The sequence below is a fragment of the Pelecanus crispus genome, chromosome Z (genome assembly GCF_030463565.1).
Source record: "Pelecanus crispus isolate bPelCri1 chromosome Z, bPelCri1.pri, whole genome shotgun sequence".
Classification (NCBI taxonomy): domain Eukaryota; kingdom Metazoa; phylum Chordata; class Aves; order Pelecaniformes; family Pelecanidae; genus Pelecanus; species Pelecanus crispus.
The window spans coordinates 85,739,567-85,759,651 of record NC_134676.1 but is presented as its reverse complement, the minus strand read 5'-3'; the positions used below and the strand labels follow the sequence as shown (position 1 = coordinate 85,759,651).

The following is a 20,085-nucleotide window of genomic DNA, read 5'->3' as shown; positions in this document are numbered from 1 at the left end:
ATGGTGTGGTGGGGCAGCCCTCTCTGGCTGGCTGTCCAGGTAGTGCTTCCAGCATCGTACCAGATCGTGACCTTGAGACCAAACCCCTCCAAAGCCCCACTGCCATCTCCATGCGATGTCATACCCTGACATATTGCCCAGCGCTGTGCAGCAAGGCACCTCATCTGCTGGCTCGCTCCCAGGTCTCTCTGGTATGGTGTTTGTTTGTGGATTTCCATTGCAGAGGCAATCTCCGCCTCTTCCTCATATTTCTTGGGATGCTTTGGCAGCAGGCACCTGGGGTGGTCCCCTGCCTTGCTGCCCCTTTGGAGGAAGGGCAGCCAGGGGTGGATGTGGCCGAGACGGCGCTGCAGACACTTGGTGGTGTCTCTGTCCATGCCCATCCCGAGCCACCCCTCTGGACATCGTGCTCCTGGATCGGGGTAGGAGCCCAGCTCCCAGCACGATGCTGCTGCCAGCCCGGTGCTGCTGCCTGTCCCCAGCCAAGGCTGCTGTGCCAGGCTTCGCCTTCATCTGGCTCCCCTTTTCCAACTTACACCACAAAAAATCCAGAGCTGCACTCCATAATACAAGTGCTGCCGGTGAAACAAAAGTCGGCTGCTCCATATTTAAATATGATGGGGTCTCATTATACACCTGATCTCTGGGTGTATAAACAATGCACAAACTGTACTGGCATTGCCAAGAATGTTTTCCAGGTCATACCACGTCTTGGATCATTTCACTTCCTTTCATTATCCCCTTTAGACCAAAACTGCATAAAGGTTTAACTTTGATGCCAAATTGTGAATAACGTTAGTTTAACCTGAAATTTAAAGCCAGCATTTCCGTGCTCCAGAGACAGGGTCTCCCCGGCCTTTTGCTACCATGCAGCTAGCAACCAGAATTTTAATTTTATAAGCCATGGTTGACTAAACTCAGCACTAGGTCTATTAGATATTATTTGATTTAGAATAGTAAAAAAAAAAAAAAGATTTAAAGATACACTGCTCTCTTATATCCCTTTGTATTTTTTCACATGCTTAGATTTTCTGTTCAGAGGACAGGTTCGGGGTTTTTTTCCCTGTGTGGGATAAACTGATGCTTGCACTTTACAAAAGCCAGCATTGTCTACTCTTGGTTTAAGTTGCATGACTTCGTCTAAACAGGCAAATATAAAGCTGTTGTTGCCTAAATTGCTGAACTAAAATTTAGAAGGAAGTTTCCAGCATTAATTGCTAACATCAAATGCCTGTTCAGTATAAGCAGTTTGTTACAGAGAGCGTCCTAGCTTGAAAAAGTATTTCTGTGAGTTGGTCCCCCAGTTTGAGAGATCTGTCTTAAAAGAGCCTGGTTTTCTGGCTACACAGCATTTTCTGCAAAATCCAGCTGTGCTGGAGGATGATCTCAAATCAATAGTCCTTTGTGAAAAATCTTGTCCACTGGGCATCAGCCATGTTACTGATGGCCAGCACATGTCTGGGGACAGAAATGGTCTCTACAGCAGCAGGGTGTCTTTACACAGATTGCCTCTGATCCTTGCTGTTAAAAAACTTGATGCAGAATCTACCAGAAAAGGACTGAGTGATGTTACTCCTTTGCAGACTACTTGGACAGTAAGCCACTGCAACACTTGTGGAAATCTTGTTGTTAAGGATGCATTTGAATTCTGGTCCTCAAAACTATCTTGGCAGCAAGATTCTATTTTTAAAACGTTTCCTCCCCGTGTCTAGTGTGGTGTTGCCATCTGGAGAAGAAATCTGATATTTACTGTTGTTCTTGGAGTTCCACCTCCTGGAGTCCTGGGAATACTGCAGACCTCAGCTTTCAGTGCATAAAAGATACATTTCTATCACTGACAGGTGAAAGAAAAGTAGAAAACCACTGTGAATCTGCAAAAAGCAAATTGAAACAAGCCCCTGTATTGCAGAAGTCTTTTTGAACTGCCAATCTAAACATTTCTTAAACTTGTCTCATGGCTTTTCAGCCATGGCAGTCACTTCTGCTAAAAATCTCTGCCAACAGGGAGAGAGAGAAAAATGTGCCTTGGAGCCCAGGCTTTCATCATACCAATAAGCTTAAGAAATACAAGGTAAAATTGCAGTGCCAGGAGCGTGCACTGGATCAGGCTTTGCTGAGGGTGTTGCAGTGGTAACTTTGAGCCCCAGGGACATCCCGTCTCAGTATGGCACAGGTAGTGCCTGTGTTTTGGAGGTTGTCTGGCCAGCTGCTGCCAGTGGGTGCTAGACAGAGAGTTCTTGCTTCCCAACACGAGCACACCATAGCTCAGCTCAGCATGGGATGGAGCTAAGCAAGACTTGAGGTACTGCAGGAAGGGGGTGAAATGTATGGGCAGTGACTGGGCAAAGTGGATCTGCTGGAGCTGAATGAAGTTGACTGTGACTGTAGCATCAGGTGGTGTATTTATCCTCCTGCATCCTCCTGCATGCAGACCATGAACTAGACAGGTCTCAGGTGGTGCAGTAAAAGTGATGCTAGCAAAGACGTGACCATTATGCTTTGTCCTGCCTTTAAATTATATGTGAAAGCATTGTTGGTAAATTGTGTTGAGTGTTGGCTGTAACGGGAGACTGGTCAGCGTATCTTCTGACGATATGCATCTTGCTTATAACCTATCAAAGAGTCCTCATGGTGTCACCGTACGGGTACTCCCATCTGTGCAAGGGATAAAATGAGACATTCTTCTGTAGGTCTCATCATTGTGATACCTATTTATTCTCTCTCTGTCTTCTCTCTCCTCTTTGAAAGGTATTCAGGAGTCTCCAGTATCAAATGGCCATTCTCTCCCAGGAAGAGATTTTCTTCGGAAACAGATGCGAGGAGACCTTTTCACCCAGCAGCAGCTAGAAGTGTTGGATCGAGTCTTCGAGAGGCAACATTATTCTGACATTTTCACAACAACTGAGCCCATCAAACCAGAGCAGGTACTATTGCAAACATTCAGTGTTTTCCTGATATGCTTTCTGCTAGCAGAGGTCTACCTGGTGGACATCACCAAACACTTTGACTCAGAGTCTCAGTAGAAAAACATGGAGAAACAGGTTTTGTATCAAGCTTTTCAGCCAAGTGCATGTTAGCTACAGAAGACTGAGTATTAAAAAAGGAAGGAAAACACTTGTTGTGTAAACATTAGCAAGTGTTTGGGTATGAAATTACACCTGATCTGGGCCAGTTACATGAAATGAGTGCTTAAAGAGCATCACAGCTTCTGATGCTTTTGTTAGATCAAAAGCAGGCTATGCATAGGTAACAATGAGAAGACTTGCAAAACCCAACGCCTGATTTTGGTTCATAGTTAGCATGATTGTGCACACAAAATAGATTTTTGTGTCCAGAAATGGCTTATTAGGCATGTAATTGGCCATTTGCTGAGAGAAACACCCAATTAGTATGTGAAGGTAAATTAGTTGCACCTACAGATTAGCAGTGTGTTTGAGAAGGACTTGGCACTAATTTTTTGGGAAAGTTCCATTTTTGCAGGCGCAATACAGAAGCATATGCAAAAACTGATGAGCTGTGTCTCTCTGTGTTCTTCTTCTTGGGCGGCAGCCTTTAATTTAGCTGCTGAGAGGGAGGTGGAAATGAATATACTGCTGTCAGCAGCACTATTGGTCTAGCTTGCTACTTAATGATGTATTTGGCCATTAATCTTCAGTGTTCTTAATATTAGACCTGCTTTTTAGCAAGGTGGATGGACTTCTCAAACTGCAGACAACCACTCATTTCCCTTGGAGGAATCTATACATTAGAGGGCCACTGGAGATTATCTCATGGCAGCCTACTACCCTCGTGACTCCAGTTAAGGAATATGTATCGGTATAAGTTTTTTGAAAAATTGCTTACTTATGCTGAAAGTCATATGGTAGAGTAGAAATTTCTCATGCCTTTAAGCTCACATCTGTCATTACTTATTTCATTCATAGACCCATTTGCTTTTCACCAGCTTCTGCTGGTTTTGTGGTTTCCATGGTTTGTATTTGCTGAGGAACTCTGCAGATCTGAAGTGAAGCTGGTAAAAGATGGGGAAGATGCTGGGGTCAATCTGGTTTTTTTAAAAACTCGTTAGGAAAGCCAAACAAGCGGTGTCTCTGGAAGGTGAAATGGCCTTCACGTACCACTAGATGGTGGTTATCCCATCTGAACACGGGTGATACTGGAGAGGACAGGCACTGCGCCCACTCCTGCAGCCAGCCTTTTCAGTGTTGGTCATTTAGAAGTTGTGAGGTGTTAGATCTGTCCCTCTCTAACTTTTATACACCAAAAAATGTCATTATGAAGAGAGTGGTGACGGAAGAGGATCATTTCTTCATTTCTGTGTTCTGAAGTCTGAGTCATGTCACTGTAGCTCAAGGGAGACATTCCAGCACTGAACATGTATCCAGAGATAAACTGCTGCTGGTTTAATAGGAAGAATGGGAGAACTGAATGAGGATATTGCTGAAGTATTATCCCGATTGTCAAATATGGGTTATTCGGCTGTTGGTGGAGCAAGGATCTTCCTGGGTCCATGTAAGCAGCTGTGACTGGAATGGCTGTGCTGACAGAGAGTTAAGATTGGAGATACGCTCCTATTAATTTGGTTAACAGGGTACCCTCTGCATGCTCTGGGAAGTCAAACAGATGCTGAGAAATGTGATATTATGATGTACAAAAGGTGCTTAGCAGAATCGTCTTGTCTAGGCATTTTTAAGTTTAATTACAAATGGAGTTTGTTGTTGTTTGCTTTTATGTAGGTTGGAGCATTGTCGATTGCTCTTGGAATTAAGGGTTCGTGTCTGTTTGGGCTTGGCTGCTTCTTTCTGGTGGCTTGTAAAGTGTAACTTTCAACATGAACGCATGTGATCTGTATGATTAGCTCTGGTTCACAAGGATGCAGCATGAACTCCACTGCTTACCGAAGCAGTCATGTTTTACCTCTTTGATGAGTCAAGCAAAGCTTTCATGATGCTTAACCAAAGTGGAGAAGCTGTCTGGACCAATTAGTAAGGCCAGAGAAATCAATGAGAAAGAAAATCCTGAGAATATTAATGATGTGACTTGGAAAACCAGAGTTGTCCCTTCAATAGATTGTTGTAGTAAACCAAGACCTGCGTCTGGCATCTGGCTGCCCAGAGTGCCACTGAGCCCAGAGCCATGCATTAGGAGCTAAGTTGGAAATGGATGTGTGGAGTCCTGAGCTATTTCTATAGAGGAAAAGACAGAGAAGATGCTCCTCCCCATAGAGGCAAGATGTGGGGAGAAGTCTAATAGGATCTGTTGACCCACTGCTTATCTATTTTGTTAGAAACATGGTCCAGTAGCAGCCAGCTGAATATCACTAATCTTACTTGGGCTCAAAAACTTGTCGATGTCCCTGCACTGTTCACCTGCAGAGGGGTCCAGGTATTTTACTGGAAGAATTGCTGTTCTCTAGACAAGGAGATTCCTTTTTCTCTCCATTTTGTGGCTCCTCTCTAAGTCTCCCTCATTGCTTGTGTGCTGGGATCAGTCTCTTGGTCACAGTGAGTTGTGGCATGGGGGGACAGGTCCCTTCTGCACAGCAAAGCGTTTGCAACCTCAGCGTGCTCAGTCTGCAGCTGAAGGCTGGCTCCAGCTGCCCAAAGTCCTCCAGATGCATTTTCTGGACAAAATTTGGGCTTGCCTGTTGGAAAGCGTGCATTGACCCTCATGTAGGTAGACGTGTTGATGGGCTCTTTGGGAGTGCTTGCTCACTGCTGCCAAACCCCTTTACTTTGAGTGCTTCCAGTCAATTTCCTTTACTTTGCCATCTTTAATGTTTTCCTCAGTTCACCTGTATAAAACAGAGACTCATAAGTGATTTGTCACCTCAAAATATGTTGTGCTCTCGACAAGCATCATCTGAGCTTTCACATCTGTTGTAAGCTGTGGCTTCTATAGAGAGACCCACAGGGAATGAATACTTGTCTTTGGGGAAGGGGTCATACAATGCTGAGAGAGAAGGCAACTGCTGGACAATGACAGGAAAATAAAATACCGGACAGTCCCTTGTTCAGAAACAGTGCCCATTGCATGCACTGGGTGAGTCAGGGATTCCACCATGGGCTTGTATAATTAAAGACTGTGTCAGACTGTGTATATTGGGGGGGCAGACGCAAGGCATCTCCTGTTATGTGCCTCATTTTGCCACCTAATGCCTGGCAGTGCAGCTGTGCATGCATAGGTGTGTAATCTACAGCACAGGTATGTGATGCCTGCACATGTAAAGCATAAGAAATGTTCAATGGCAGGTGAAGTCCAGCAGCTGGAAGCTGGGAAGCCTGAGGCTGAGGGTTGGCTGTGCAAATGGAGTCTAGTCCTCTCATGTCTGTAGGTTATGGGGGAGGAACCAAGGCATAAAGTCAGTACTCTAGAAGCACCCTGGCCTGCCTCCCCCCCCGACAGAAACCTGCTATAAACAAGAATCCATGTATAAAATGAATGCCTTTCCCTCACGTTTGTGCCATTTGTGCTCAGTTTTTGCAAACAACCTGTGATCGATTTGCACTGGCTGCAAATGTTCACAGAAAACTGATTTCATGCATTTCTGGGCATGGATTTTGAAATGCACATAGTGATGTGTTTGCAACACCACCATTGCACTGCTGTTCTGCTCATGGCTGCTGGCCAGCAGCACCTTGCAGCTCTTTCATCGGCCGGGACAAAGCCTATGGCATGAATGTCACGTAATCCTCAGGTCCCGAAGAAGGAAAGCCTTCACAGTGTCTGCCTTCTGGACTGGCAGCAGCTCCTGTTCTCCTCTCAGTGCCTGTTGATGTGTGTGGGGACAGGCCCTGCTGCTCCCTGCTCTGTTGGCTCTGAAGTGCAGTCCCACTGCCCACGGGGAAGGCTGTTCACATTGCTTGGACAGCTGACATCCAGACTTCCCTTGGAGTAAAGCTGTACTGACACAAGGAGGAGCTTTTGCCTGCCTGCCCTGGAGTTGTCCTGTACAGCTATGTCCGTGGCGGAGCACCGTACTCCCACCTCGCCCCTGACACAGGCAGAACCCCACTGTTCGTGGTCACTGCACCAGCAATTCAGATTTTATCCAGAACTGGCACTCATCCTGTGTCCTTCCTATGAACAGAGCTGCTACACTGAGTGGTGTAATTTTCCAGTGCCTAGTCTATAGGGAGCACCCAGCTGGAGGAACTGGAGGTGCTGGCTGTACTCAGCAAAGCCCTCTCTATGGCCATGAGGCCAACTGTCCTCCAGTGGCTTCTCCTGATTACAGCCAGAAGGATGGAGGAGGTCTCCCCAGCTTCCTGGGGAAGCTGTCTTGGAGTGTCCAAGCCCGCAGCATGGCTGGTGTGAACCATTGACTCAAATGCATTCGCCAGTTAAAGCACGGACAGGAGGTGTTCCTGGAGATCAAGACCAGGGAGGCAGCTGCAGGCTGGGGGCCTTCAGTCACAGGAGGCTGGATGGGCTCAGGGAGCATGTGTGGGGCTCATGGACTGATGTGCTTTTGGTTTCTGTGAGAGTGGGATTAATGCCTCTACAGGGGAAAACTGTGGTATGAAGGATATACAGCAAGATTGGCTCGACAGGAGAGGCAGTGCATTAATTTCCTCAGAATAAAGAGGAGAATTATCTATGCTGGATTTCTGTCCACAACAGAAATGGATTCTCTTGTATTTTCAGCTTCACACATGGGTCCAATCGAAAACTCATTGAAGCCAAGAGGAATATTTCTATTGACTTCAATAGACTTTAGATCAGGGCCATAATGAGGCATAACATGATGTGACCAGATTCAACACTATGTAGGTCACCGACTTAGAAGAGAACTGCTTGCTGCTAATAGCAGATAATTCCCAGGCCCTTGCTGATGCTTTTCCATTAATTTTAGCTAGAACTATACAGAATATTGCTTCTTGGATTATTTTCTGGATAAAATGTAGATATTCTGGGCTAAGGTAGAAACCAGTAACCTGGCAAATGTGCACTAACATGTTTATTCATGACATGCAGTGCAGATAAGTTTGGATCTGGAGATAAGCACAGCCAGATGAAATCTGGGTAACTAATGAACCCCCCAAAATTACTAATTAGTTGAAAAAAATTGGAAAAATCACACCAAGTTAAAACCCAATTGCCCTCTGTTTCAGAGAGCATTGCAGTGAAGGAGTTCTCTGAACTGACCAAGAGAGGGGCGTAAGTCCTTTTGAAAATCCTCAAGTTTTGCTTTTATCTGGCCAAGTATTTGCCAGCTTGGAAAAACGAAAGTTTGGTTTTCACTGCAAGGAGCTGTGTCGGGTGGTGTGTCCACAGGAACACAGCTCCTGAGAGTGCAGAGATGTACAGTCCTCCTTACAATGTTGGGGTTTGATCTTAGGAGTAACAGGGAAAAGTCAGAAATATGTCAGATAAAAGAAAAGTCAGAAAAAGTCAGTTAGAGCCAGAAAGTGTGACTAATTTTCCTGTTTGTGTGAATGTTTTTTCCTGAAGGATACCACCTTTGGGTGGACAGTGACTGCTGAGGATCTTCTTAAAATACCCTGAGGCTTGCAATGAGAAATGCAGAGCTACTATGTGCTTGTATCTTCCCAAAACTCTGTGACTCTGTGTTGGCCAGTAACAGTGAAAATTATGACACTAACTCATGGCTGTATTTGAACGTCCAGAGTCAAATATTTTCTTGATCTGCCAGTTACAGAAGTGATTTGAGCATGTAAATGCAAACTCTTGCCCCTGGCTTGTGTGAGAAGGTGTGGTAAATGAAGAGCAAGTTAAAAAGGAAAACAAGACAACAACACATGACTCAAGAAATGGACACAAACGCTAAAATTGGAAAAAAAAAAAAAGCAAAAAGACAAGGGAAAAGGAAAAGTGGAGTTCAGCATTGATCTGCTAGCTCTGCAGACAGCTCCTTGTGTGCAGGCAGGAGTCCGGCAGGCAGCTGGGTGCGAAGGCATGCCTGCGCTGGGCTCGGCACCCTGCGCCACGGTGGAACGCAGCCTCGGCTCCGCTGGGGTCGTGGTGGGTGGACACAGTGATCGGGGGTCGCAGGGCACGGGGCAGGTTTGTGGGTGGCTGCGTTACCCCCGTGCCATCCCACATCACTGCCCCGTTGGCAGCCAGTCTCTCGTCCTGCACCAGTGGAGGTTGGCCAGGGTCTGCAGCTGGGTGGGCTGCCCCGGCTGCTGGTGCTGGTGCTGGTGCTGTCTGGGAGCAGCCAGCGGGTGCTGCCTGCTTGCCCACATTTTGCCAGCACTGTGGCCTCTTGGCCTGCAGAAATGGGCAGGTGAGGGCAAGCGTTGGCAGTGCGGAGAGGAGCATGGAGCAAGGGTGCTTCTGGGGTTTTTACATCTGCGCTTCTTCATCTGAAAGCTCCTCTGATCCAGTCTGTGGCCTTATTGGTGGGAGGGGAAAAAACCCAACTCTAAAATCCAGCCTAAGAGAGCACATCAGGAGAGGAAAAACCTTCCCATATTTACTCTCAGTAGACTATTAAACAACACCAGGCTATTAATTTGGCTTTTGAGTCTTCACTAAAGCCCATAAAAGCGCACAGTTGTCAAATGGAGTTCATTTTAATTTCCTTTCAATCACAGTAAATTATTCAGGTGATAAATCAGCTGGGGCAGCCTCCTGGCTGTAATAGAAACCCTAATTCCTGGCTAATTATCCAGCCCATTGCTGCCAGCAGATCAATACCCCTACCGAATGGAAAGGGCGCGGGGTCTGGGCGGGCAGGGTGGCAGAGGGACGGCAGCTGGGAGCACCGTGGGCGCCCGTGACCCCCGCCCCGTGCGGGGGCTGAGGGGGGTTAAACTGTGCAGAGCTCCCTCCTTCCCTCACCATCCATAAGGGAACGCATCCCCTCCCAGGCAGCAATGTGGGCCAGGGCAGCCACGGCTCGGCCGCTCGCCACCTGCCCGTCTGCCTTTGCTCTGCTCGGGTGGGAGAGGGGTGTGGTGTCCCCACGTGCAGGTGTAGGAGTTGGAGCTTGCTGGGGGCTGGAGGGGATTTCGGCACTCTCCCCCTCTGGGGTGACCCTGCTGTACTCTTGCCACTTGGTGGGATATGGTGCCGGCCCTTTGCCGCAGTTGTTCTGTTGATTTCCTGGGTCTGGGACTTTGCTGCTGATCTGCAAGATAAGCCATCGACAGGGTGCTTGCATGGTTTAGGAACGGGGTGCTTGCGGAGATGTACTCACTCCTGGTGCTGCCTGTCTCTGCTGGCTGGTGATTAACACAGGCAGCAGAGACGGCGAGAGTGTCCTTTGAGGGAGTCAGAGGCTACTCAGAAGGGTATCTCAGGCTGACAATATTTTTTCTTGCTGAGTAGTACATCTAAATAATGGCAAAGTTTAAAGAGGTTAAGAAAAGCTGGAGAGGACCAGTGCTTGGTTCTAACACTGGGAGTTTCACTGGGAAGGAGCAGCAGCTCTTTGGAGACAACAGCTGCACTTACCCCCATTTTCCCTGCATGAGGTGGCTGCTCAAGAGCTGCTCTGTCCACAAAGCCCTTCAAGCCCTGAGATGATGCTGCTAACCGCAGCCTCTGGTTCATGGGGAGCCATCAGCTCCTGGCAAAATAACAGGGTTATTCTGCAGAGGTGTCAGGTAGAGCTCCTCCATCTGCCGGGTCCACTGGATGCTCTGGGGACATCAGAGCTCTGAACTGCCCTTGGCTTCTGGAGGCTGAGCCTTCAGCATGTGAGACTTTGTCTAGAATCCCTATTCCTGTTCACCATCACTGTGATTATTGCTTATTTGCATTACAGTGGTACTGGGAGGACCCAACAGGCAGCACAGGGCTAAGAGCTTTGTGCACTGGCTGTCTAGGGGAGAGTGATGTCCCCAAAGGTCTTGCTGTCCAGATGAAGAAGACAAGTAATGGCTGGGGAGAGGAAAGCAGTTTCACCTGCAGTGCAGGTCAAGAGAGAGCAGCCATATGCAGTGACTTCTCCATGGTGCTGCAGAGAGGCTGAAGCCTCCTCGGGACAGTCTCACGTCTGAGCCCTCCATCCTTCCATCGTGCTGCTGAGGAAGGGGATACACCACCTTCTCATTTGGCTCAGCTTTTAGGGTCAAGAAGGAGAAGAGAACCCTGCCATGTGTTTCTTCCTGCTGAAAAACAATTTTTATGAGTAGAAAGCACAGTTCTTTGGGCCAACGCTTCCCATTTGCATCCTTGCCTCTCTGCCCTCCCTTAAAAGCAGTTTTTTGTGCACGAGCTTCTGAAGAGTGCACAAAATTCCCTGTGTGTGCTGCCTTGCTGTGAGATGTCGTGTTGGGTGGTGACAGTCAGACTGTGTTGCATGACATCTGGTATTTTGTGTGACAGTGGGGAGTTTTCTGAGGAAGCACCATGACAGGAGCCATGTATCCTGCTAATATCTTTCTGTATCAGCATCATCTTTGCAAAGAGCACCCTGCAGCTTGCATGGACATGTGGGGTGTCTGTGTGAGCAGGGGCTGGAATTGAAACATCCTGTCTTTGAGTAAGCAAAAGAAGTAGGAAGAAACACAGGTGGGATAACCCAAGGGGTGCCCTCTGTCATGCCGAGACAGGCCTGGGGATACACTGTACCCCCTCCTGAGGTCGATGCCCCTTCTGGTGGATCCCTCCCCATGGGGGGGCAGGTGGTGACTGGTTTTCACACTTTGTCTGGAAACGATGGGCAGCCTGGGGTCAGGATTTCTCCTGCAAAATTTTCCAAAAGACGATAGGGAACATTTCCAAGGGTCTGCAGTGCCCAGTGTGCAATACCCCAGCAGCGCTGCCCTGCTGAAGAGAAGCTGCTGCCGGAAGATGGAGCCGGGGTTTCACTGCACTGACACTGCTGTGCTGGCAAAGTGTAGAGTTACTTGTTGTCATGTAACGAAACCCACAGGCTGCTTCTTGTCCTTCTGGGTCTCTGTGTCTCAACCAGGCTGCAGTGAGTCAGAGTCGGAAGAAACAGATCAAAAAGCAAATACAAAGCGCCATTGGGCCATGCCTGCTTATTCCCTTTCCTTCCAGCAACATGTGGCCAAATCAGTGCAATCAAACCAAGCTATGGGAGAGCACCAGTGCCCGGGTCTCAGGGATTTCAGGGTGTATTTGAAAGACTAGAGCTCTCCCAGTGCCTGTTACTTCATTGGAGAAGCCACAGTGATGGTCTGCGTTTATGCTGATGCTGCTGCCCTCCGAGTCTGCTGCGTTGCGCTTGCTGGGGGTTGTCCCCCTGCTCGCATGGCTTTGCCTGGGGGCCACGTCTGGCTCAGGGCGGGGCAGAGTGTGGGTCCATTTCCTACCCCAAGGAGTCCTTGTTTCCTCCTCCCCTTGCTCCAGCAGGGAGGGCGAATCTCAAAATACCAAGGTAGACAATGCCTTCAGGAATTGCAGTGCATCCCTGGGTTTTAACAGCCCCTTTTTTCCTCCTGACTGCTCTCAGATATGACCGTATGTGAAAATACAAATTCTCAAGTTAAAGGAAAGGCCAGCCTTGCTGGGTCCGGAGCTCTGACATCCCCTTTGTCCTTGTTTCTTTTCTCTTTGCTCTGTACGGATGCAGTGGGGGCTGTTTCTTGCCCTGTGCAGGCTCCCCAGGTTGTGCACAGGCTTGTGCGGAAGGGGTGTCGGTGATGTGCAGCACGGCCAGCAGTGCCGAGGGCACTGTGGCTGGCGTGTCACCAGCTGCTGCTCCCGGGGTCCTGGCGATGCTCCCAGCGCTCCGGCACACATGCGTGGCTGAGCCTGCGGGAGCCAAGGTCCAGTGCCTGCAACGGCAGACGAGCTCCCTGGTATTGAGGCATGGCTGGGGGCTGTTCAGGGACTGAAATGCCTTTGAAGAGGAGTGTGGTGTGCTTTTTCCCTGAGGATCTGGGGAAACAGTGATTGGAAATTGCAACATTAGCACCATTTCTGTTGGGTAACGCTGGCAGGGGTTGCTTTGCCAGTCACCAAGTTTCATCTCACCACTTTACACCAGCTTTACACCTGGAGCTTAGTGACAACGAAGGAACTTTGTTGCCTAGGAACACAAAGTCCTGCAAAGGGAGCGGGTGATCTTCAGGAGACTCGCCACAGCTTCCGTAAGTCCAGTACAGAGGTGGGAAATTTAAGAATAGCTTTCCCCTCTTGTCTTTGCCAGAAGTGTCCACATTTCCTTGCAATTTGGGAGCTGGCTTTGAGTAATTGTATCCCTTTGTTCATCATGTGTTTTGTGATAAATAGCTAATTTTTTTCAGTTAGAGAGATAAACCAGGTCTATCACATCAGCAAGTTTTAAATAAAAACCCACATGTTTGTCTTTAGCAGGGTCTTCCTTCCAAGGTTTCATGTCACCAGCAGACATCTAACGGAAAGTCTGTCATTACAGAAAAAGTCACAGACAGCAGCCAGTCAAACAGTGGACTCTGCCTGAGAGCTGAAGGAGAGCAGTGATTTACTGGCCACCCATCAGATTTTCAGTATCACATCAAAGCGTAATATATGAGTAAGATGAATAGAATTGTAATTGCTCACGTACTCGTTGTCCCTTTGAAAAATAATAGGGGAGTCATCCATGCGCTTTACAGTGTGTATGTATGTGATGCTCCATTTGCATAGGAAAACAGATCTGGAATTGTCCTGAAGCTGGCTTTCTCTGGAAAAAGACAACATCGTATAATGGCAGTAGTTGGCCAAGATTATGTCACAGAAAAATTGACTGACCTCCTTATGTCTGTATTATCCCTGCAAGAGAGGGAGAGACAAATCTGTGAGTAAACACACTTGCCCATTGATTTATTTAATGCCTGGCCTGCTCACATTATATTTGAGGGGAAGGGCTTGCATTGGCATTTGATGAATGGAGCAAGACTTCTCTTCTTAGTCCCCAGTAAAAGCCTGGATCCCACAGGCTTTGAATAGTTTCAGATACAATTTCCACCCTTTGGTTTGGAGATCACCACTGTTTTACACTCATTCTGTAGGCTTTCTCTAAATCTGTCCAGGACTTTAATCAACAAAGATGGGTTTCTCAAAGTATGCTCCCTACACAGCTAGTGAACACCTGGAGATCTTGATGTGCTAAAGCATCTTAGGAGCCAAACTCTTCACGGTGGTGCATGGTGGGAATACGAGAGACAGGAGCATGAGCTGACGCAGGAGAGGCTCTGCAGGGTCTAAGGGAGCCCTTCTTCCCCCCAACGATAGTCAGGCAAGGCAGAGGTTGCCCTCAGTTGTGCAGTCTCCACCTGTGGTGGTTTTCAAGACCCAGCTGGATAAATCCCTGAGCAACCTGGCCTGGCCCTGTAGCTGTCCCTGCTTTGGGGGACTTCTGGAGCTTCCTTCCAACCTGAATTATCCTATGACCTTGATGTCCAGCTACCTGCTGTTCATTCCAACTGTTATTATGGGATATAGGGAAACTTTTGTATGGTTGCAACAGAAAATGTGAAAAGCGTGGTGGGGGTGGGAGAGCAGCACCCGGTTCACACAGTGTGCAGGATGAGATGGAGACCTGCCTGGGTTGAAGCACCCAGGAGCCTAAGCAACTTGCTCAATGCAGATGCTGGGTTTCCAGAAGAATGCCATAGTTTTAGATTGCCATTTGTTTAGGAAGGGATTGAATGAAACAACCTGCAGAAGTGGTTGTATGATGACAAAAAGCAATTGTGGAGCTAAGCCACTTCCAGAAAAAAAGAGCTAGTTTCAAAATTCCTCTCTGCTCATTTGAATAGTGGCTGCTTAAAAATCTGGTGGCAGCAGAATTTGCTGAAATGAAAAAAATAATTAAATCTGAAAGGAAGGAAACTCTTACGCTAAGAGAGCACCTTAACATGTAGCGGGATGGTTTCAGCCCTGCTCCTCTCACCTTGAAAATGTAATTGAATAAGGGCAACCTCAGTCAGGCAGGCATTTCCTCTGCTCATTCTCCGTTCTGCACAAGTCCCCTCCAGGCTCAGAGCTGACCTGAGGTCTGAGTCAGTCCAGACAAGTCACATTTGGAGACATACCCAGAGGGCTGGGGGATAACGAGGTGCTGGAGGTGGCGGGTGCCTTTCCGAAATGGGAGCTGCGGAGTGGAGCCAGGTGGAGAAACTGCATGCATCAGATGCTGTGTTTGGCTAAGAGTGTTTGACCAGTTATTAGGACCTCTCTAAATAATTAAAACACATGATTAAATAACAGATAAAATTAAGGTACACAAGAAATTTTCATCAGATTATGTGCCTGATGAGTGGTTTTCAAGCATTGCCAGGTTGTGATGCTTTGCACCAGTGGGAGTTTTTGCTGAAGGCACAGACACCATGTCTGTGTTTTAGTGCACGCAAGTGGTTGCTCTCTGGTTCTTGTGACTGTAGAGAAAAGTTTGAAAATATGACCCCAAATACACTTCTGGCATAAGAATCGGGGTGGCTGTTGGGGTGGGAGAGGTGCTTAGGTCACACCAGCAGTGTGATCCCTTCTGGTTGTCTGATGCTGTTTTCTTGTTTATGATGTTTTACTGCGTGAGCAGCGCCTGGGCGTCTCTAGCACAGCTGACGTTTTAGCGGCAAAATGATGTTTATTACAACAGCAGCATGTCTGGCTGAACCTGTCTTTCCAACAGAGAATGTTTTGATAAAAACTGAAATGTTTCACTGAAACCTGTCATCTTTGATGATTTCTCTGCATAGAAGTTCCCTCACTGGAGTCTTTCATGATAGTGAGGAGGTGCAGACCCTCCAGCAGTAGCAAGCTCTGGGTGTCATCAGACAGAGTCTCTTTAACTGGAACCAGCACCCTATAGGTACCCTATAGGTACCCCACTCATTGGTCAGCCTGCCTCAGTTTTTCTTTGTTTTCTGTACCCATGGGCAGACAATTTCTGATGTTTTGAGGTGCTTTTTCTGAAGTTGAGGAGCCCATTTCCCTGCCCTGCGGGCAGGCAGGGTAGATGGAGTGTTTCAATGCAGAAGCAGGTGTCTCTGAGGTGGGTGATGCTGTCTTGCCCCAGCCTCCAGGGCCTTGTCCCAAAGCCTCCACACTCCAGACGTGCTGCTGGTCAGGTTTGGTTATCAGCGGGTTTCAGCTAATTAGCAAAGGGGTAAACCAGCTCAATATTTACCCCATGAGATGAGTGTAGTTCAGTGCCTGTTACTCCTTAGTGAATGTGGCATCAAAAAAAGCACTACATCATTCCCCAGATTTTCCCTTGCCAAGGGTGTCCACTCACATGAAACATGCCTGCAGCCTGTGTGAAGGGGAAGGAGGGTCTCCACACCTCTACATCCCCCAAAGCCCTCCCTGGCACATCTTATTTGCTCCACAAAACACTCTGGTTAAGCGATCCAAGCCCAGGGGAGTTGCCTTGCCCTCTGTCAGAGCATGGCTTGTTCCCCACAGAGTTAGGTACCTGCTGTCTCCCCAGCCCCATGCCCCTGAGGACTTGTAACTAGAAAGTGCTTTGTAAATCTTACCAAGAACTATATTTGTCCTTATATTTCTGGCTTTTCCATAAACACATCGTAATGAAAACTGTCTTGCTGTATTGTGGCCCTTCCCATTCCAGTCTTGGGTACAGGTGAAGAAATGAAAAAAAAACTTTGGAAAAATATATTTCTGTATTTGAGTTTTTTTGATTGGGTCAGTTCCACGTTGGGTATTTGACGGAGAACTCATTGTAGGGAAAGTTGCCAGCCCCAAAACAAAAACCAGAAGACTCTGATCCCTTTAGGTTCACCTGGCTCCCAGGGACACCAACAGGAAGAGTGAAAGTCTTTTGGAAAATGAAGAATGTATGTTTGTGTCCAGCTTTGAAAGTGACCTGAAATTTGGGAGTTTATGGGTTGATAGGATTTGTTCAGCTTTGGCTTTGCAACATGCCACAAAACACAGCAAACTCTGTGGTCTTCTCTGTTGGCTTTCATCTGGGTAGAGATTTGGTGTACCCAGAGCTGCAGCAGCTGCTAGGGCTTTGGCTATCTGGGAGGCTTGTCTGTTGTAAACGCTGCCCAGGGTATTTTGCCATGGGGTACTGCTTTGAAACCAATTTATTGTGCACAGTACATAATATGGTATAGATACTATGATGAAAGGATTCTTAGACGGCATTTGTGGAATACCTTCAGATAGTTCATCTGAAAGCTCTACAGAAATGCAAATGTTGTTCTTGCAAATGTGCACAAGACTCATGAAATGTCAGGAGCTGTCAGTAGGGTGGATTAAAAAGATATGGCAATATTGATGTAAACTTCATGCACATTCTCCATGTGCCTTCATAATTCTGCTTTGTATTTCTCTGTAGGGAAGTGCTTGACCATGCCACTGGTTGTGTTTTCTTCCCTGCTTACCCATGCCAGGTGCTTCAGTGGAAACAGTGGAGCCACCATGATGGAGGATGGTCCATTTTCCCTCCTCCTGTGTCTGAAATTGTTGTCGTTAGGGGTGAAAGCGTCCAGTTCCTGTCCTGAGAAACAGCGTGTTTTAGCAATATCTTGTGACAATGAGTGGCATAAAGTGATTATGTACTGGGTTTGCGAAAAGCAAACCGCTTTTTCCACCAGAGTGGGATGTGTTATGCTTTATTTTAACTCTGTGTGTCACGCTTTATTTCAGTTGGGTGCCCCTTTTTTTAGCATTGCGTGTAGGATGGTGGAGGCTGCTGAACAGAGCAGCAAAGCGACCAGTCAGTTCGTGCTGGGGTGAGAGGAATCACAGGGAGGAGAGAGTGGGAAGGAGCGAGAGAGGAGAAACACCCTGTGTGAATCCACAGGAAAGGTTGGAGAGGAGCAAGCGAGGGGCTGCCTCATGGGGAGGAGGGGAAGGAGGAGGAGGGCTGAGAGAGGAGAAGGTGGAGCGGGCTGGGGGAGATGCTGTTTCTGGAGATGCCTGTGTGGCCGGCTGTGGTGCAGCACTCAGGATAGGTGTGCAACACCGGCACTGGGAGAAGGCTCCTGCAAAATTTGTTGTGCCGCTTGTGCATTCCTCAGTAAACTGAACTGGGAGGTTCTGGTGTGGAAACAGCAGTCAAGAGCCTGTGCAGGGGCTGTGAAAGCGTGCCTGGCGAGCCTGGATGTTGGGCAGTGCTGACGAAAGCGGGTGGGAGCTGGGGTGAGTCGTCATTTCATCTCGTGTCCTGGAGGAAACGGAGCAGTATTTATAACGAGAGAGGAAGGAGCTGTTGGGGATAAATGTGTGATGATGAAACTTGCCAGTCCTGGCAAAAGCAGAGGTCGGCCGGCTCTCACAACTGCTGTGCTGTCGCTGTTCATCCAGGTGCTTGTTATTGGCCTGATGAGGCTGAAAAGTGGAAAGCCACCTTAGCTCACTGGGTTGAATGTGTCCATTTGTGTTCCTTGGGCTGGCCTTATCATGATCTTCTATGGAAGCTTCTGCTTACAAACCACAGGAAGAGAATCTGCTGGCCTCCTCTGCCCCAGCCAGGCGACTGGGATTGCAATGGCCGATGAAAAGCTTGGTTGGAAAACATCTGCAAGTGTCTGCAGGTCTTTGCTTTCTTCCCACCAGACCGTCCAGGAGACATTAGAGGACTGCGGGTGCAAGAGATGGCTGGGCAGGGATTTGGCAGAATTATGGGTCCATCATGCCCCTGTACGCATGCCCAGACACCATGCACACTATTGACACCTTGCTTTTATTTAGTCTGCTAGCTCTGACTAAGAAATAATAATAATAATAATAAAAAGGGGATGATTTCAGCAGTAAGCATGGTCTATTTTCTGTGCTGCTCTTTCTTGGGGTTTTGTTGTTCACCACGGGCAGCCTCGCTGGAGCGTGCGTGCATGTGTGTGCGCACGGGTGTGATTTACTGGCCTGTGCAATGCCACATGTCTTTAAAATTACAGTGCCCATTTCCTGCTGAAATAATTTCTACAAAGAGAGGCTCCTATTACAGCAAGAGGAGCGTGGACGTCATGATTTATTATTATTTATGGTCCCAGGGCCTTGTTTATGCACGATGGGTTAGGTGCTCAGGATAGAAATGCCATTATGCAAATGACATTGAATGTCCTTACTGAGCCTAAATAATTTTTGTGTTGGACGATTAAACCTCATCTGTTATTGATATGGGCTGCAGTCGGGCTATTAAAGAGTCCCAACAGTACTTACTCCCAGTAATGGGAAAATTGAGAGGAAGAGGCTAAACAATTGCCTCAAGTGTGCCGTGATTGTCTGGTAGGAGTGGAACATAACGAACCCCCTGAATGGAAATCGTGTTTACTACTTAGGGATAAATAAAAAGGGAGAACATGCAATAAATTGCACTTTGTGATGTGAATCGGTGCAACAGAGAATTTGCGTACTTTCAATTTATTTATTTGAAATTTTTGGGGGTGGGGTGGGGGGGTGGGGTGGTGGGATGTAGATACTGGGAGCAGCCAGGAAGGATTCCCGCAGCGTGTGCCCCTCGCCGGGCAGCTGGGGAGAGCCGTCCTCCTCAGCAGCCGTGCCGCCACCGCGCCGTCCGCTTTGACACAGCTGTGCGGTCACATTTTGATCAGTGTTGATAGCTTATGAATTCCAAAATTGACAAAATTTACAGAAAAATGAGGATAATCCATCTTCCTTAGCAGCCTGTCAGGAGCTGGCTATACTTCATAATCTTCAATTACAGATGCTATTTTCAGACATTTACATGCAGATATTAGAACAAAATGAAAATGAGAAACAAAGAGTGAATGGAAATGCAGCTATTTATATGTATAAAAGAAAAACAACAGGTAAATTCTAGGCATTTAGATTGGATTTGGGGGTCCCTTTGGAAAATCTGAGAATGGCTGTATCTGCTTATGGATTGGACTGTGGAAATGTAAAACATAGCATGTTGTTTCCCACATGCAGATAATCTGAAGATTGGGTCAAAAACAGGTCAGTTATTCTGACGTATGAGGGTAAATGTGTTCATGGCAGGGTGCACTAGCTAATTCCCACTATCTTCAGGGGAATCTCTGGGGATGTGCACAATCCTAATTGGATTTGGGCTAAAACGAAGCACAGCTGTTAATTTTTTAAAAACATATATGTTTTGTGAAAGGGGTATTCAGAAATATTCAATTTAAACTGAGGGAAAAAGGTTGTACTACTGAAATCAAACTTCAATGCCCTGTTAGACAGCAAAGAGCCCAACATTGCCAAAACCAAAGAGAAACTGGGGGTTTG

General features: G+C 47.4%; 1 protein-coding gene across 7 annotated transcripts in view; it reads left to right on the top strand.

Moving 5' to 3' along the window:
• The window catches only part of PAX5 (paired box 5), a 139,986-nt gene that overhangs the window by 49,137 nt on the left and 70,764 nt on the right, over window positions 1-20,085 (top strand). For all 7 annotated transcript variants that reach the window (XM_075726226.1, XM_075726225.1, XM_075726223.1 and 4 more), the window contains one exon: window positions 2,749-2,924. In XM_075726226.1, coding sequence (XP_075582341.1) covers window positions 2,749-2,924 — 176 coding nt within the window. The remainder of the gene's footprint in view (window positions 1-2,748; window positions 2,925-20,085) is intronic.